The sequence below is a fragment of the Polyodon spathula genome, chromosome 7 (assembly GCF_017654505.1).
Source record: "Polyodon spathula isolate WHYD16114869_AA chromosome 7, ASM1765450v1, whole genome shotgun sequence".
NCBI lineage: Eukaryota > Metazoa > Chordata > Actinopteri > Acipenseriformes > Polyodontidae > Polyodon > Polyodon spathula.
This window is the reverse complement of record NC_054540.1, coordinates 31,048,698-31,067,295: the sequence shown is the minus strand read 5'-3', so window position 1 is coordinate 31,067,295 and position 18,598 is coordinate 31,048,698. Positions and strand designations below refer to the sequence as shown.

The 18,598-nt window shown below is 37.7% G+C and overlaps 1 protein-coding gene across 1 annotated transcript in view; it reads right to left on the bottom strand.

The window, feature by feature from the left end:
• Nucleotides 1–724: 724 nt before the first annotated feature.
• fbln1 (fibulin 1) overlaps nucleotides 725–18,598 on the bottom strand; it is a 59,075-nt gene continuing 41,201 nt past the window's right edge. Inside the window, exons 15-17 of the mRNA XM_041255273.1 lie at nucleotides 14,458–14,600; nucleotides 13,305–13,436; nucleotides 725–1,851 (exon numbers count right to left, since the gene is read on the bottom strand). Coding sequence (XP_041111207.1) covers nucleotides 1,712–1,851; nucleotides 13,305–13,436; nucleotides 14,458–14,600 — 415 coding nt within the window. The 3' untranslated portion in view covers nucleotides 725–1,711. The remainder of the gene's footprint in view (nucleotides 1,852–13,304; nucleotides 13,437–14,457; nucleotides 14,601–18,598) is intronic.

The window sequence follows — 18,598 nt, the reverse complement described above, 5'->3', positions numbered from 1 at the left end:
GCACTCTACACATTTGAATACTGTACAGTCAAGCGTTCTCTTGGCTTTTTTTTTTTAATTTGTATTGCCTCCCCACACTGCCTGGTTGTTGTCAGCAACAAGTCTACAAATCCAAGGTCTTTCTTACAGCAGACTTGTTCCAACATATGGTATTAGAATCCTTCATCAGCATGTACCACTTAACATTTATTAACATTACATTTCATAAGCCATGTTTCTGGCCAATTCTGTATGCGGTCTAAGTCTTTTTGGATTTCCTGGGCCTGTGTGGATTTCCTGGGCATATGTGCTGGGCACTACTCCCCATATTTGTATCATCTGCAAATTATTATTTTCATAGAACACATGCTTGCAGGGAGATCCTTAATTTTCAGTATCCCAGAAAAAAAAAATGGTTTGTATAAAATCGAGAGCCAAATGCAATCCGAAACGTCTTTAGGAGGCTAGGAGTATAGTATAACAGTTTGGTGAAGACTGATGTAGAAGCAAGGCAGTGGTCGTGGTGGCCGTGTAGAGACTAGGGCAAATGTCACGTAATGTCAGGGTTAACCCAAATTCAGACGACTTACTTATTAGATACCTCTTACCCCTTGTGTACAGTTGACCTAAATTAAAGTGAAAAATAGGATTTCCCATAGTTGGCACAATCTCCACACCACACAATGTCAAGTTATTATGTGGCGGTGTGCCCAACACATGTAAAATACCAGATTAAAAAAAAAAGTAGAATTTGAATTCATTTATTTAAATAACAACATGATGTTTGCTGTCACATGTTTTAAATTTTAGACAGTAAAAGGGTGAAAGATTGACGGTGTCAACTGTTGCACAATCAACAGCATTTTATTATATATATAATGTAATATACTGATAAAGAAACTGTTTCATAATGCCATATGCCATATGTCCGGTTCAATATAATAGATTTTGAAAGAATTTTATTACATTGTTGAAGTATGCAGCTATTGCAAAGCATAGGATTTCATATATCCGTATCTTACTGTTTTAACATAAAGCAACAGTTAAGTTGTATATTGAAGACTGCAATGGTATCTCCTTTTAACTTGTTATGAATATTATTAAACCAGTATGGCACTGCTAAAATTAAATGTCATGCTTTTATAAGTTCCATCATCAATAGCAATGTAATCACATAATAACTACTTAGTAACACTGTAATTCACAAAAACCGCATTAATTTAAGCCAGTAGTTGCAAGTAATAGTAATTATCAGGTTGTTACTCTGACTACATTCTGTTTGTAGGGTTTGATGCTTTTGCAGGGTGACCATGTGACTCTAGGTTAACTGTGACATTGAGGCAAGTCAAATTTTTTAACACAAATCTAATTTATTTTACCTCTCTTTTCTTTAAGGGATGAAGGACTAGAAGTACTAGAATGCATCGTGATTTGATTAAAACTCCCACCTCAACTGCAGGAGGGTCCTGGGAACACTGGGACAGCTGAATGTTGATCACAAGGTGTTTACCTCACATGAATTCAAACTGGTAATTCACATATAACTGAAATGTAATTGACTCAACAGAAAGCATCCCCAGCAAGCACATAAGAATGAGAAATATTTTACATTTCTTTTTCAGTACACCAATACAATTTTTTGTGAATTTGTTGGGACATAAATTCCTTCTTTTAGAAATATTCGGGCCAGACTTGCTTCATATAATAAGAAAAAAAACACAGTTTCATATTTTTAAAACCAGTACTCAGAGACATAGATGTGGACGTTGACAAGGTTGCGATGAGAAACGACCCCTCTGATGACGTAGTTCATTGCCAGCTTCAGCACGACGTGCAAGGGCCCGACAATGGGCTTCACCTGCCGCACCACACCTGTTTGAGAACACAGTTTACAGTGGTTAGACGAGATAACATATGCATACATACACATATATATATTCTTGAAAAATAACAAGTTTGCTGCACTGTTTTTAATTTTCCATCTACACAGCTAAACCTTTCGTGTACATCCCAAAATAAACTTGTTAATTTATGTACACTGCAGTTTATATACATATATATATATATTTGAAAGGAGTTATAACTGCAGTGTACATAAATTAACAAGCTTTTTTTACAGAATCTACCTGGACAAAACGATCTTGGTAGTGACTGACACTGAACTTTCTCCAGTGTGAATTTGTTATTCTCCCTGTGAAAACAAAGACCTTGGTAGGCTAATGAAAAGATAAGGCTGATTCACCTATTGTAGTGTGAACCACGTGTGACGTATGCAGCCGTTGCCATCTTCACACAATCTGCAACCATGGCAACAGGCGTGAGGAGGTAACAAGATTGAAACAGCGTGCATTGAGAAAAGCACGAAAAATATGCTTAATCTATACTGGATATGTTTTCAAGAGATAAAGCAGCATGTAAGTGTACTTTTTATTTTTTTCATTTCTTTACTGTTTTCTTTCAAATACACTGTTTAAATGTTGCTCAATGTCAAGTTGTCTTGAAAGAACTACTGTATAAAGATGTTCAATTCAATTTGGGGGTTTCTTATTATTCTGATAGAGCAAATTCCCAAACCGTATTATTTATTAGAGAGCTAATAAAAAGAATGGCTTTAACCGGGTTAAAAACCAACCCTGGTGTCCTGCCTTTTCTGCACCGCCACTGGAAACCTAGCATGCACTTTGATCAACAATTAACAATTTACTCAAAGCCTCCACTAGTGTTTTCTACTATTACACAACCTTGACTTGCATAAATGGTACTGGAATCCTCATATCAAAGACAGGAAGACAGAATAACATCAAACACAATTCAAAAGTAGCATACATTTTTATTTTAAACGCTTCATTGTATTTTGACAGATTTAATTTCGTTCTGCAATCAGCTTTAGAACACCAGGTGTGATAGATGTGGCGGCAATACGTAGACAGTCCTTCAAAGATTCTTGTGTCAGCCTGTTGTGAGCATCTGTTTTTAATATTGCATTCATTGTGGAATAAGCCGCTTCGCATGTGTAAGGAGATCCAAACACAGAGAGCACAAACAGAGCTAACGGTAGTTGTCTGGACATATATAGGCGGACCAGAATGATTCCAGATTTGTTGTGTTAATGAATTCAGTTTTCAGCAACGACGATGCCTGTAAATATGCTACTTGTCAAGTGGCCCTCTGCAGCTGCCCGCGGGTTATTTGGCCCGCCATCAAATTTAATTGCCGACCAATGCTATACACAGTATTTATATTGCAAAATCAAATGCCATTCCATGTTTGTCTAATCACAGGTTTTTAAGCAAAAGAAAGAAAAAAAGAAAGCATATTAAAAATGTATAATATTCTCATAAATCAAACTACCACATTTTAGAAAACAGGTTTTGCAGATCAGCACCAGACCAGCACCAGACAGTGCTGCGCCTGTAGAATAAAGACGGAGACTGCTTTTTGACAACATAAAAAAGCCTTCTAAATGTTTTTATTTTTTAAAATACAAATCACTGGATTTGTTTTTTCAAGGCTTGCTACTGTGGCATGTAGAATTATACTGAACTCCCTTACGCACACAGAAGCTGCTGCTGCAGTAGGAAGAGAAAGTTTTTTTTTTTTGTCCAAATTAGGAATGAACTATCAGACAACTGAAATTCATTCCGACTGTATCATCCAGCCAATGACCAATGACCGAAGAAGCTGTCTCTTCTTTTGCATTTCGTTCTTTGCTTGTTGTACATTTTCCATTTCGCAATTAGATAAATTGAAATAACCTTTCATTTCGTTCTTTGTCATTTGTCAATGCTCAGACTGCGAAATTGTTATTTTTGTCAGTCACTGACCGAATCCTGACTAAGAGTGTAACATGTAACATATACAGTATTTTATATACACTACCAGTCAAAAGTTTTAGAACACCTCCACTTTTCCAGTTTTTATTGAAATTTATGCAGTTTAATCTCTCAATGTACTCTGAAATTAAAGCATAGAACACATAAACAATTGGAGATAAAAAAGAAATCATGGAATCGTTTTATTTAACAAAATTTAATCTAAATTTTTTACTCTAAGTAGCCACTTTTTGCAGATATAACAGCAGAACACACTTGTGGCATTCTTTCTACAATGGAAATCAATTATATTGTTCGTAAGGTTCTTCCCAACACTGTTGCAGAAGTTCCCACAAATGTGTTGCACTTGTAGGTTGCTTTGCTTTCACCCTTCTGTCCAGTTCATCCCAAACCAGCTCAATTAGGTTTAAGTCTGGAGATTGTGCTGGCCATTCCATGATTTGAAGCCTACCATCTTGTTCTTTTCTTCCAAGGTAGTTCTGACACAGCCTGGAGGTATGTTTTGGGTCATTATCTTGCTGTAGGATGAACCCCTGACCAACTAGGCGTATATCAGAGGGTATTGCATGGTGCTGCAAAATGCTGTGGTAGCCGTTTTGGTTCAGGGTGACACTCACTCTGTGCAAGTCACCGACTCTGGAAAAGAGCCCCAGACCATCACGCTTCCTCCTCCATGTTTAATAGTTGGTGTCACACACCGAGGAACCATCCTTTCGCCTACTCGGTCGCATACAAAAACCCTGCATGATGAACTGAAGATTTCAAATTTTGATTCATTGGTCCATGAGACCTTTTTCCAGTCTTCACTAGTCCACTGGTGGTGCTTCATGGCCCAGGCAAGCCTCTTTTTCTTATTTTGCCATCTTAGCAATGGCTTTCTTACTGCCACTCAACCTGTCAAACCTGCAGCTCAAAGTCTTCTCTTCACAGTTGAAACTGAGAATTGCTTACTTCGACCAGTGTTAAGCTGTGCTTGAAGCTGTTGTCCTGTGAGCTGCCTATCACGCAAGCTGTTGACTCTCAGAAACTTGTCTTCTGATTCTGTTATGGATTTGGGTCTGCCAAACCTCTTCCTGTCGGAGTTTCCTCCAGTTTCCAAGAGCCTTTTGATGGTGTAGGAAACTGTACTCACTGACACCTTGGCTTTCTTTGCAATTTCTCTAAAGGAAAGACCGACACTTTTAAGGGTTATAATTATTTGTTAATTGCCTTTTCTCGCCATTATGATAGCAATATACTACTTCCTGCAGTACAATACTGTCCAAATAATGCTTAAGAGGGTGTAGTAACACAGTCTGTTCCAACACTGCTTTTATAAGACAAAGGGTGTGTAAGTAATCAACAAAAGTTGGGACACCAATAGGAATTATTAGCATCAACTTTCAAGGCTTAATTTACTTCCATTGCTGCAGAACAGCTGTAAGTTGTTAACCCATTACTTGTTCCCCGAAAAAGGCATTTTTATATAACTCTGAAATGTACATTATTTTTCAGTTTTTGGTAACCTAAACTTTTTTTTTTAACCACTGGCAGTTTACCGCTTGCCTTTGTACCATTTCGGGTTATTCACTGGACTTGGAAAAACTGGAAAAATGGGGGTGTTCTAAAACTTTTGAATGGTAGTGTATATATATATATATATATATATATATATATATATATATATATATATATATAAAATGTGTGGACATGCCCCCCCCACTATTTCATTATTTCAGATAGAATAATCTTTATACATGCATCAGGTACAGAAACTGTCTTACTCACACACACATACACACACGCACACACGCACTTTGAAAACAAATTTACACTACTGTGTGTGTGTGTGTGTGTGTGTGTGTGTGTGTGTGTGTGTGTGTGTGTGTGTATATATATATATATATATATATATATATATATATATATATATATATAAATACGTATGTAAAACGTAACGTTTTTGCTCAACAGACCTAGCTTCTGAAACCAAACTTATTTGTAATTTAAAAAAAAACCTCAGTTAGAATAAACAACAGGAGTGTACAGTGCATTACAGAGGCTATACAATGAACATAAAACTGTCATTGCGCATGTGCAGCCAAGATTGACGTGAAGAGACTTCAAGGTGTTTCAGTTGTTCATGGGGGAATCCTGTACATGACCATTCCTCAAGGAGTACTGCCTCTAATTGTTTCAGGGAGGTTAGAGTGGAAATTTGCAGCTGGTTTACCTCAGTGGTGAATGCAACTTAGCCATAATACAACTTTCAAATTCTTCTTTTATTAAATACAAAACAGTACATTAAATGCTAAACAGTAAATTACATGCTAATAGAATTTTAATTTATAGTAACTGACCCTGTTTGTAAACCAAAGCCATAAAACAGTCACTTTCACTTACATAAAGACAACACAGACGTTTTGTACCAGCAAATGGGCAAGAGGCTGACAATAATTACTTTTTTAATGTCGGATTAAAAATATTAAATTTTTTGTGGAAATAAATTCCTACTCATAAAAGCCTCAGTATACAGAAATACAAACACACACACACACACACACACACACACACACACACACACACACACACACACACACACACACAGATGAATCATAAAACAAGCTGTTATCTTTACTTTTATCACAGTTGCAGCTTTGTTATTTAAATGTTTTCAGCAGCTTGATTGGAGAGATGCTTGCTCTTACTGAGTTACATAAACACTGCCTGGAAGGATTTGATTATTTGACACATGAAACTTCTTATCTATGCCTACCGTTTAAGCCACTTCACTTGCAAGTCTTTTTGCTTACAATGACTTGTATTTCCCCTGATGGCTTCAATTATAAGCAGAGGTTGTAATCTTGGCATGGACCCAAAGAAGAGGCCTGTCTCGTGCAGTTAAATGCCAGAACCAATTAACTGATTAATTCCATATCTTGTAAGTTCTTCCGGATGTGGAAGGAGGATACACCGTGAGCATTCATGGAGCACTGTAGATATTCCACTGTTTAGGATAGTTGAATAACCACGGGCCCCCGAAGGGTTGTTTACGGCTCTCTTCATGAAATGTATATTTGCATTAAAACAGTGCCGCAAACACAGTGTTAAATACAAAAAGGTTATCCTGTACAACTGAGGGAAATGCATTGTACTGAAGGTTTACAAGTACACAGGACAATTTTGGTTTTATGGTTTCCTGATCCCCGAAGACTTGTATGACAAAATCCAAAATAAGCGTCTTTCACACCAAAACAAATGAAAAGTACACATTGCTGTGCCACAGTATTGTATTCTAAGACACTATCCTGATTAAATGAGTGTTAATTGCAAATGCAGTGATTAAAGTCAATTGCGTCTGCCCCGCAGGGAGTGGCTTCTCCAAAGGTGTGATTCTGATTAAAAACCCAGGGCAAGAGCATTAGTGGCCCAGCCAATCAATGCTGAGTATGTTGGAGAATCCTCTATCCAATCAGGGCCAGGCAACAATCCCTTTAAGAGACAGAATGAGCTTGAGTCACCGTAAGACTCCGGTTTTGAATGTAGACGTGGCAATCATGTCGAGTGGCAGACACAGTAGCACAGAGCAACAACAAGCAGCGCAAGTCAAAAAAGCAAGTGGTAGGTCACTCGGCAAGAGAATACGTAAACCATGCTTCAAAACATAGGAGATTGCTATATTCATATCTGTTAACACTCATTTGTTCACTACTTCTGGTCCTGGCTATTATCTGTGCCCTATATTATTGCTTTATGTGTGCTTCCCACTTTTTTACTTTTGGTTCTGTGTCATGTGTGGTTTATGTATTCTCTCCCAATGGCCTGTCCTTGTATGTGCTGACTAGGCCCACACGCTGTACTAAAATATATTCACTTTATAAACCATACTTTTTGTTTTAATAAACCAATTTAGCCTAAATAAGTTGTTTCATTTGTAATGCATTAATACAGATAATACTACATACCCAATATACCCTTCCTTTCAATGGAGGAAATTATAGCAATTACAAGCATGTCATCCATGATTATTAGGGGTCTACTTAAATCGTGGAGAATTTACTTATTTTTCCCAGGTAGGTTATGTAATAAAATAAGGATTTCCCCGACATGTTTAAACATTAAATAAACCTAAGTAGATTATATTTCAGAGCACTATAAAAACTTAAAAATAGTGGTACTTGCTTCCTTACTAAAGTGGAGTGGTGTCATTTGTTTTTTATCTGTGCTGACTTTCAAGTTTGTTTTCTGAAAGCTGTTATTTTTGTTTTACATTCTGTTTAGCAGCCTCTGTAGTAGCCATTTGTTTAATGTGTGATTCTGAAACAAAATATCTCCATCTGCATGTACTTCCTTTAGGAAATATTATTGACACGATCATCAGCCGAAATATACTTTGCTTTGTCGTCCAAATGCTGAAAACTAGATTTTAGCAACCTGAATCAAAACAACACTGACTTTGTCCCACCTCCTACTGTATAGTATAGGTCACATAAAAGCCAGTACAGATGCACAAATAGGCTGATTAAAACATCATTGTCATGTTTTTTTGCTTCTTTTAATGGTATTTTTTTTTTACTTTTCTTTCTTTGATTTCCTCTTTCTATGTCAGTCCAAGCGCATGCAGTTGCTACTTAGGACTACTTTGCTTTTTATAGTGTGTTCAGTTCTTAAAGTTCCTGACTGCGACACTAAATAAACCTGCTTTAACACAGGGCTCAATTGTCTATTTCTGTCCTCAGAATCACTTTAGCAAATATGTTAAAGAAACCACGCCCCGAAATTTATGCCGACCCGTGGCGCTGAAGCAGGCGCTCTATAATGGCACAACACATGTCTTCAGAATACCATTTCAGTGCAGTGGGGTTTTTTTACGTTTTCGCTCCATTTATGCACCACAAGTCGGGGGATAAGTGTCATTCATGCTTGCACTCGCATTTGCGCTGTTATCAAAATACAGCCCTATTTTTGGTAAGTGAGTACAAATCCTGGAATAATTTCAACTCACATTGACCCCACTATTTTAGTTACCAGGTACTTTATAAACCTTTAAATATGGTATGTGACGGGATACAAGCCAAAATCTTCCCCCATGGCATGTTAAGGCGATTTCTGTTTGCTAAGAGGGAGTATTAAAGTTATTAATCATTGTATTTAAATTAAACAAGATTTTGCCCTATAGGCTTTTATGGAAGTTTGCGGTTATCCCAGAAATGCATATATATTATAAATGATATGGTCATGATGCTAATGGCACTATAAACAATAAGTAACCCTTCAGCAACACATATGCAGACAATTGCATCATGCACAACTAATGCTAATGCAAAACCCTAACCTTGATTTACTGTACAAATCAAATTTCTAGTAATCCATGCAAACACAGTGTGCAAAACAGCACACATTTACAGTTATGTTGATAAATAAAAAAAAATATTAATATAGTTTGCCCATGTTAAATATTGATTTTTTCCAAAACTGAAAATAAACACAAGGCAGCCAAGAAGATTGGTCTTCACAAACAAAGCAAACCAAATGAATCATGCTTCACATTAAAGGCAACCTTTTAAAGCAACCATTCATCCCTTTTTTTATTAGTAATGTCGCTGCTGTAGACTGCTGAAGACACAGCAATTCTGATGATGGCTTCACACCAGCTCCTCTCAATTGAGTGCTTTTGTGTTTGCTAACTCTTTCAGTTAGATGGATGCTATTGCTGATAGCTGTCAGTGTATCAATCAGCAGCAGTCTGACTAACTAATCTTTTACATTTCCGGGTTTTAATACATTATAATAATTTGCACACCCTTTTAAATATACATAAATGTACAGCGTAACACAGTGTAATACAGAATAGCACCAGTGTGGGGGAGTAACGCATTACTGCAACCTGTTCAGTAACTTGTAACTGTAATTGTTCCTTTCTCAGTCAGGCAACAAAATATGGTAAAAGACTAAATTTTACATGAAAAATGAGTTACTTTTTGTTACACTGGAAAAAGAGGACTATGGCTCATGAAAAACTTCAAAACCAGAAAGCGCTTCAACAGCAGTATGTTCAGTATTATTATCTGTTTTGAATTCCCTGCATTACAATAGTCGGTGCCTCCCACTTTTGACAGAGAGTAAAGTGCAGCACACATTTATATATTTTTTTTTTTAATTGTGATGTTATTTTAATATAAATCATGTTTTGGCATTAAACAGCTTTTTTAAAAAGGTTTAAAAAACAATTTTTTACATTTTGGCTTTAGATACTGTAGTATCGGGTCTTGCAGGACTGCCGAGTGGGACTTTATGGTTCTGCATTGAACTGCTGGGGGGCGGGATTTGTGTTGTTCACTGTCTGTCTGTCTGTCTGTCTCTCTGTGTAGCTGCTGCAGCCTGGTTCCAATCAGGTCTGCTCTTTATAAGGTCTGGACAGCCTGCGTGCTGTTTTCGGAGTGTGCTGAGAGAGTGACAGCAGCAAGAGCTAAGACCATCTGCAAGCTAAAACAACGGCACTTATAAGCACCAATTCATTCAGCAATAAACGGCCTTTCCCGCACCAAAGAAATCCCTCTTTCTCCTGATGAACCCATGGCAAGCTGCCGCCACAGCATCTTTACCTTACATTAAAACTGATTATTAAAATCCATTTAGATTTGTTTTTGTTTAAATCTAAAAATAAGTTTGACCACCCTACCATTACTGTAAAATTCAAAAATAATAAAATTATTATAAATTGTAATAAAATGATTTTAGCGTAATACTATACAGTAACTTACATATACTGCACACACTTTAAAAGACTTAAAATTCAGACTTTTAATTATTAGTCCACATGTTGCCATTTCGATCTGAAGTCCATCAGTATTTGTGAAAGCTTCTCACCTTTTCTAACTGATCAATCGCAGTTAGTTTAAACTCTGTAGAGCACAAGTTTATATGCCAAATTTTAATCCTGTTCTTAATTTTACCGATTTTGTAGCTACTGGTACCTGTTCTTCTGTTTATTTCCATCCTGTCTGTAGTGTCAGTATAAAATCTTTTTTTTCCAGTGTGTCTCTTTGCATCATGTAATTTACAGTGATCTAATATCACACTTAATTGGTTATTATTGGGAGACATACATTATGTCCAGCATATCCGAATGTATGGCATTACGGTGTCTGTATTAGCGAGGGACTACAATTTTAATAGCGAGACAATGCTATTTAGTGAAGAAAGTAAGATGGCCATCTAGCTGAATGCATCAACAGATAGTGTGAATGTATTCATATACATGCAAAAAACTGTCAATAACCTTGTAATAATTCAAACAAAGTAACAAGACAGTCGCTATGTTGCCACTGGATCCTAAGAGGAAAAAATTTTCCAGGGACATGCTACACAAATGCAGCATCTGAATGCGATATGAGAAAGAACATACTTGAAAAATAAACTTAATGGAATATATCAAAGAAAAGGAGAGGTCTCTGGAATGATAAGGCTACCATTTCACCTATTAATGACTATGGAATATATCACTCATTCATCAAAAAGGATTCATTTGAAATCTTTGTTATTAACTATGAACGCTTGGAATAAATGAATATTTTTTGGCAGCATGGGATGTGGATTAATGTGAATGCAGTATAACAAAAATGAGTTTGCATACATGCTTGTTGATTTTTAATGACCTTCTTCCCGAACAATAACTAAAGGTCAATACATGAATTTACAATATTAAAACTTACAACAGATTCAATAAAATGCACTGGGACAAAAATACACGTGTGTCTTTATTGAACCTGAAATAAGTGCAAGTAAATCCTTATGTCACAATAATACAATTGTCATATCATCATGCTAGAAAATGGCACTCAAGTAGGGAACGAGTGGGTTCCATAGCTGGATCTTCAAAGAACATTTCGAGCTGCAGTCTGACCAATCCGAAAAAAAAAGACCTCTGTAAAATGTAAAGTGTGCCTGAGAAATAACTATTTGTAACTGTAACAACAGTAGTTACATTTTGTTCAAAGTAAATTCCCAAACACTGAACCGGCTGCTGTCAGGCATGGTGCCCAGAAAGTACAACGAGATAGTGTTGCTCTGTATGAGCACCTAAACCCCAGCTGGATTCAAACAAATCCAGGCCTCCAGGTTTGTCACCAAAGGGGGGTTCAAGGAAAGTTGTGGGGGGGGGGGGGCACCAAATACAAGGCATATTGACAACTCACCGGCGGGGCAGGGCCCGACCCGGTGGGGGGGCCCATGTAAAGTGTCAAGGAAAGTGTCAGGTATGACTCACAAACCCAGGCCAAATACAAGGATATTGAATTACCAGCACCAATTATTATGGTAACTATTAAACATGCCCCATGGTTAAAGTGACCATATGGCTCCGTGTTCACAGCTCAATCCATTCTGGTAAGTGTAGTCCTGCTTCTCTTAAAAGAAAGAATGGTACCCGAGACAGAATGCACTGGGTTGTGAGTTGAAATGCCTCAATTGTCCCAAACTGTACCGCTGAACACAGAGCCATATGGTCACCTTACCCATGGTGAAGACCTGCTATTCATACAGTAATTGGGAGTGTGAAGATTCAACATTTTATTTAATTAAACCTACAGAAACAAAGTATATGCACATTGTGCCAGATTTATATGTGTGTGTGTATTTGTTTTTACTAAAATAAAAGCTACATTATAAAAAGGCATGGCCCATTTAAAATCCCACCATAGCCAGACTGTTTAGATATCATCCAGAATATTAGTAAGCTTGTTTCTTTTCAACATTTATTTTTCAGTGGCTCCCAAAATCCAATACTATGTCACTGACCCTTTAGTTTACAGTGTGGATTTGACAATGTTAATCATTGGAACACCATGGAACATGTTAATTAAACAACAGGTATTGCCACTTTCAGCTTAGATGTAATTGAGTGGACCAAAGATACAAGTGTCCAAGCTGCTGGTCAGAGTAATAGAACATGATTGTGTAAGTAGCCAGTCCTGTGCAGGCCGTTACATAATTAACAGGCTCATGATGTTTCAACAAAGAATGTGAGTTGTCTAAAAAATAAATATATTATTCTAAAGGGTGAGTGATTTTTTTATGGTACTTTCTGAGCCCCTGAAAAAAACATTAAAAAAGGAGCAATCCTAATTATTTTCCATCTCATAGACTTTTAATAAGCATAATACATACTTTCCTCAGGTGTGTCAAAAAGCACAACAGCTATACCCAGTCAAGTGTTTCCCTGTTTTCTACATTTTTCCATACTTCAGCCTTCTGTGCACTCTACACAGCCAATGCACACTATTTGAGCTCAGGTTCCCAGTTAACAATAATATACAATTTTATATTGTTCCTTTGCTTTGTTTTCATTGTACTTAAATGTTGACAATATTGAACAACCCTCTGGTGGCCAGACAATGCATCACAGAGTGTCTCTGCCATAGACTGTTTTCCTTTGCATTTCATCCTCCACGTACCCTCCGGTTTTCGTGATACTCTGACCACCCTGTGCATATACAGTGCACGTCAACTTACCGACTGTCATGCCACGTTCGAACCGCTTGATGATGTCGAAGGAGTTTCTCACATTGCCTTCTGTGATATCAAACACGATATCTGACTGGATAGTGGCATGGGCTGGGGACATTGCTCTCAGGAAAATGATCTCTGCAGGAATGCAAAAACAATACTAGCCTCATTTTCTTGACCTTTTTTCATTTTTCATTATCACTTTGTAATTCCACAAGTTACTGTTCACACTAACCTTCAACAAATAATGTGACAAATGAGTAACTGAACAATGCCATTGAATGTACAGATATTAGTAGTAACTGTTGCAGGTCCAATGAAGAAAAAATGACCAACTCAGTATTTCTAAATTGGTAGAAGTTTGATCATATTTCCACTTCACTTGTAGATAATTATTCATTAAAATCTAATCAGGGACACTAGAATATGTAGTGTGCAAGAGGTCTGAATAACGTAAAATAGGTAATAAATGCCCCACCACCAGTCATTCTGCAGTGGTACATCTGTCTCCATTCTTTCTGGAGGATAGTGAATTTTATAATTTTATAAAAAATTCAACAGATCCTGAACAATAGTGCTTTCTTGGAATCTTCCTTGGTTTATTTCACCAATAACTAGAAGTTGGATCAAGTAGAAGGAGTTAACAAATATTAGGTCTTTCTTAGAGCCTATTCACATTCAGTTTGTTCTGGAAGTTCAAACCGAGTGTCGCTTGGTTAGTTTGAAAGCATTTATGAATGTGCCAAGCAAACCCATTCTCTTTCAGAGTGAAATCAATCTGAACTGCAGCCCCCTCAGGAGGAAGGAAAACAAACAAAGTTGGATTTGTTCTGGAGCAATGTGACAGCAAAATTACTTCAGAAATAAAATGTATTTTCTTCCCCCAACAAACGCAATGCCTTATTCCTTCTTTTTTTCATTAAATAAAATGTGCAAATGAGGTTTTAGTTTACATAACGTTGGTCTATTAGAGAGTTAATTTAAGAAAAGTTTGATACACTTGTGACCTCATGGTGGCCTGAATTCGAATACAAGTTTGGTCTTGATATTGCAAATCACAACAGTAAAAAAGTGTCCTTAAGTTTAAGGTGATGGTAAAGCAAAGTTTTACTGTAATTCAGTTTGATAAACAACAAAATACAAGTTAATCTGCCCTTACCTTCAGGTGTGTTGAACTCTCTGAATGTGGGCAGAGAGATGACCGTGTAGGACACTGTATGGATCGGGTCCAGCACACAGTTCACATCATTTAGACGGCAGGACTTGATGCAGCGAATGGTTTCTGTTCTGTCTACTCGAACCCTGTAGATTAAAAAAAATATAAAAACAATGTAGCTGTTACATAACTGGTAATGGGAATATCACACACCACTGGAAAATAAAGTCAACAGAATACTGAAAAATGAAATTGTGGTTATGGATTTAGAACACAGAAACTGAAAAATAAGGAAAACAGATGCAGCACGAAATGTCCCGAAATAAAAACTTTTGATGCATTTCATAAATGAGAAATCTATAGATCAGTAAAAAAAAAAAAAAAAAAAAAAAAAAAAAAGTCTGTGGCAAGATGGGTTTGTTGTGACGTCAGACCCGGAAGAAACACACAGGCAGTTGTCGGTTGAATGAGCCGCTTCGCTCAAGATTTATTAAATAATAACACTTTTAAACAATAAACAAAACAAACCGGCACGTTGGCCAAAATAACCAGACACAAACAAACGGAATACAAGCACCCTTTGGATGGTGGGAAACAGATAAGCTGCACAAATAGCAACTGTGTTCCTCTCAGCTCTCCTCTAACACACTCTCCTAACTCAGCGAATGCTGCAGGTTCTTATAGTGGTGGACTAGCTTGCTATCAATTATTGTATTAAACCCTCGGCCACATTTTGCACAATTTTAATAAATCTGCGTAACTGTCAGCTAATTCAATAATTACTAGGCGATAGTCACACATTCTCATAAGAGGTACTGAATACACAAAACAAAACACCTTTTCGCCGTCATACATTTACAAAACAGTAACAAATGGCAGATGAGTTTTCATTGTCCTGCAAAACACAATACATAATAAAATACCATACTCATATTAATAATAATAATAATAATAATAATAATAATAATAATAATAATAATGTCCATTTAAACATAGTGAGTCATTCTTGGTGTACCAGAAAATAGTTGAGAGAGCATAAGGGATTTACTTTGCTTGGTAATTCTCTAGTATAACTAGTGGTTGATAAATCTGAATTTCTAACCAATTTTTAAAATAATTTTTAAACCTGATTTCATCTTAACAAATGGCCAGATATATTCAATTCTTGAACTCATTGCTAACAGAAAAATAAGATGACTTTTAATTGTTTTTGTTTCAGTAAACTTAAATCTGATAAAGCTGACCTGTGAGTAACCTGACAGCTCCCTTCATTATTGCTGTGAAGCAATTATAAATCAAGGATACGTTTATAACCAATAATCAGAATATTAAATGGCGGTAATATTAAAATGTAAATCTTTCACTTACTATGTTTTTTTGTTGTTGTTGTTATGAGTATGATAACATTTAACATGTTTTTTTTTTTCTTTTACCCCCCCAAAAAAATAAAAAACACCAGAAACCTAATTATAAATAATACTAAATAATGCACACACCCTCCACAGCTGGCCTTTTATGTGTATGTAATTAATTTACAGTGTGTATTTTGCTAATGTACCAAAACAAACTTTGCAGGACGCTATTCACTTTCGTGAGGCCGTCTCTTGCCTGACCACAAATTGTTGAGACCACCAAGTAGACCAAGGAACTAAAATGTCTGACGAGGAAAATATGTTTATTTTAAGGAAATCGCCACCAAAGAGCCAGAGGGATAGATAGTCTGGATTTCCAGTTATTAAAAACTGCAGCCTGAGGAGAGTACCATGTTACAGTTATGTTTAATTTATCATTGCATGCTCTTTAGACACAGTTGCACAAAAAAAACAGCTGGCATGTCTGTGATTTATATACTTTTACTAAAAAGCAGTGAAACCCATAGTCTATAAGTTTAAATATCCAGTCACCTAGGATGTACTTTATTGGAACAATTTTATCTAATTATGTAACATTAGCTGTGGCTTTACCATTAAGTTGAGAGTTTTCTATTTGTCAAATGTAGGACTTGTAGGAAGTTATCAGCATAATGTTAGGTTATTAACATAACCCTGGTTCTCTGAAATAGAAATGTAACCATTACCATATGGGTATATTCCTCTTAAAGACCACAAAACCTGAATACCTGTCATGCTTGCCCTGAGGGCATAAAAGTAGTGCACTCACAGATCTCAGTGCCATTTTTCTTTCAAGCCTGCTGCAACAATGGAAGCAGTGACCTTGAAGGTTAATGGTTACATTTCTATTTCAGGGAAATCAGGGATATGATAATAATCTAACATTTCCCTTTGAGTACAAAATGTAACCATTACTGTATGGGTGAGTGCACTAAAGCCATCACTAATCTGTTAGTTTAGTGAACGACTGGAATGCTACAAGGCTAAGCTGAGAGGCTGCCCTCTGCGTTACCATACGGAACCCCAGCATCAAGCAGCTAGGGCGAAAATGGAGGGAGAACTCACCTATATGCCTGCGTTGCAAGGGTCGACTGAGAAGTCGCTCTTAACGCTCTAGTTCCAAAGCCAGGGTTTTGAGGATCCACGACATTAAGTCTGCAGAACCTAGTAAAGGTATGGGAAGTAGCCAACACCACTGTATTGTATATGTCCTTGACAGATGCACCCTGGAATAAAGCCTGTAAAGTTGCCATGCGCCTGGTGGAATGGGCAGTGAGCTTTTCTGGAGGGGGCAAGTTGGCCAGCTCATAGGCATCCTGACCATGTTTATTATCCATTTGGACAGCAACTGCTTAGAAAGGGCTTGACCATGGGATTTAGCCCCATAGCAGACAAAAAGTTGTTCGCCAGGGCACGCACTGGGCAGGGCCACTTATCAGACTGGAAAGAAGGTAGATGGGAAGCTTCCAATTCCACAGATTGGTTGACATGATATGTTGAGATCGTCTTTGACAAAAAGGCAGTACGGGTACTGAGCGTAACCTTTGTCCTGCTGCATAACCTTTGCAGGCTTTTGCAATGGAAAATGACTGCATCTCACTCACCTGCTTTGCGGAGGTGATAGCAAGAAAGAAAGCCACTTTGAATGATAAATATTTTAGCTAAGCTGAATGCGTGGGCTCAAATGGAGGCTTCATGAGTGCATTAAGCACCACATTTAACCTCCAGAAGAACAATGTCCTTCACAGGTGGCCGAAGCCGCCAAGTCCTTTTCAAAACTTGCCCCATCAGGAAGTGAGTACCTGGGGAGATAGAGTCAATTTTGCTGAAATGGCTGCCAGATAGACTTTTAACATGGAAGAGAATTTCCCCTCGTCAAAAAGGTCCTGCAAAAATTGCAGTGTAACTGCCAGGGGACAGCTTGTGAGGTCAAACCCACGAGGCAGGCAAAATGCCTGAAAGACGCCCCACTTGTACCCGTACTGGTAACGTGTGGACACTTTTCTAGCATTCTGTAGGGTGTCAATAACCCTATTGGACAGACCCAGACGGCTCAAATGCAGCTGTTCAGTTCGTTGAGATCCAACACGATGAGCCAGTCACCTGTCCTCATTGACTGCAACAGCTGTTGCATTGTCAACACATTGAAGCTCCTTTGCTCAGATACAGGTTGACCTGTCTGTGGTCGAGGATCGGTCTGAGGCCACCATCCCTCTTTGGCACTAGGAAGTACCTGCAGTAGAACCCTACCTCCAACTGGAGGGAGTTTATTATGTGAATAGCTCTTTTTTGCAGCAGAGCTGCTACCTCCTGAGACACCATTATAGCGTCCTGTCGGTCCATGACTGATATTGCTTGATCTGCAGTGAGTATCCGTTCTGAACCGCAGTAAGCACCCAGATGCCCATGGTGCACTGACACCAATACTCCAGATGTCTCCCTGAAAAGCAAACAGGCAGGAAGAGCATCACAATAGGCAGACTGGCCTTGCATGTCTCTCATGGATAAAACCTAGGCATGATGCAAGAAGCAAGCAATGCAGTGTACAGTGTACAGATGTACAGGTGCTGCCTCAATCTGCTTATAGACATCAACCGGATGGGTCAAGACCCGAACAAGACCGGTTTATTATCAGACTGGAGATATGAGTAGCGGGCCATGTAGGACTGGGTAGGTGGCAGGACGGTACCGGATCGGTGACTTTAGCACTGTACAGAGATCCCCATCTGTACCAGCCACCTGCAAAACCACTC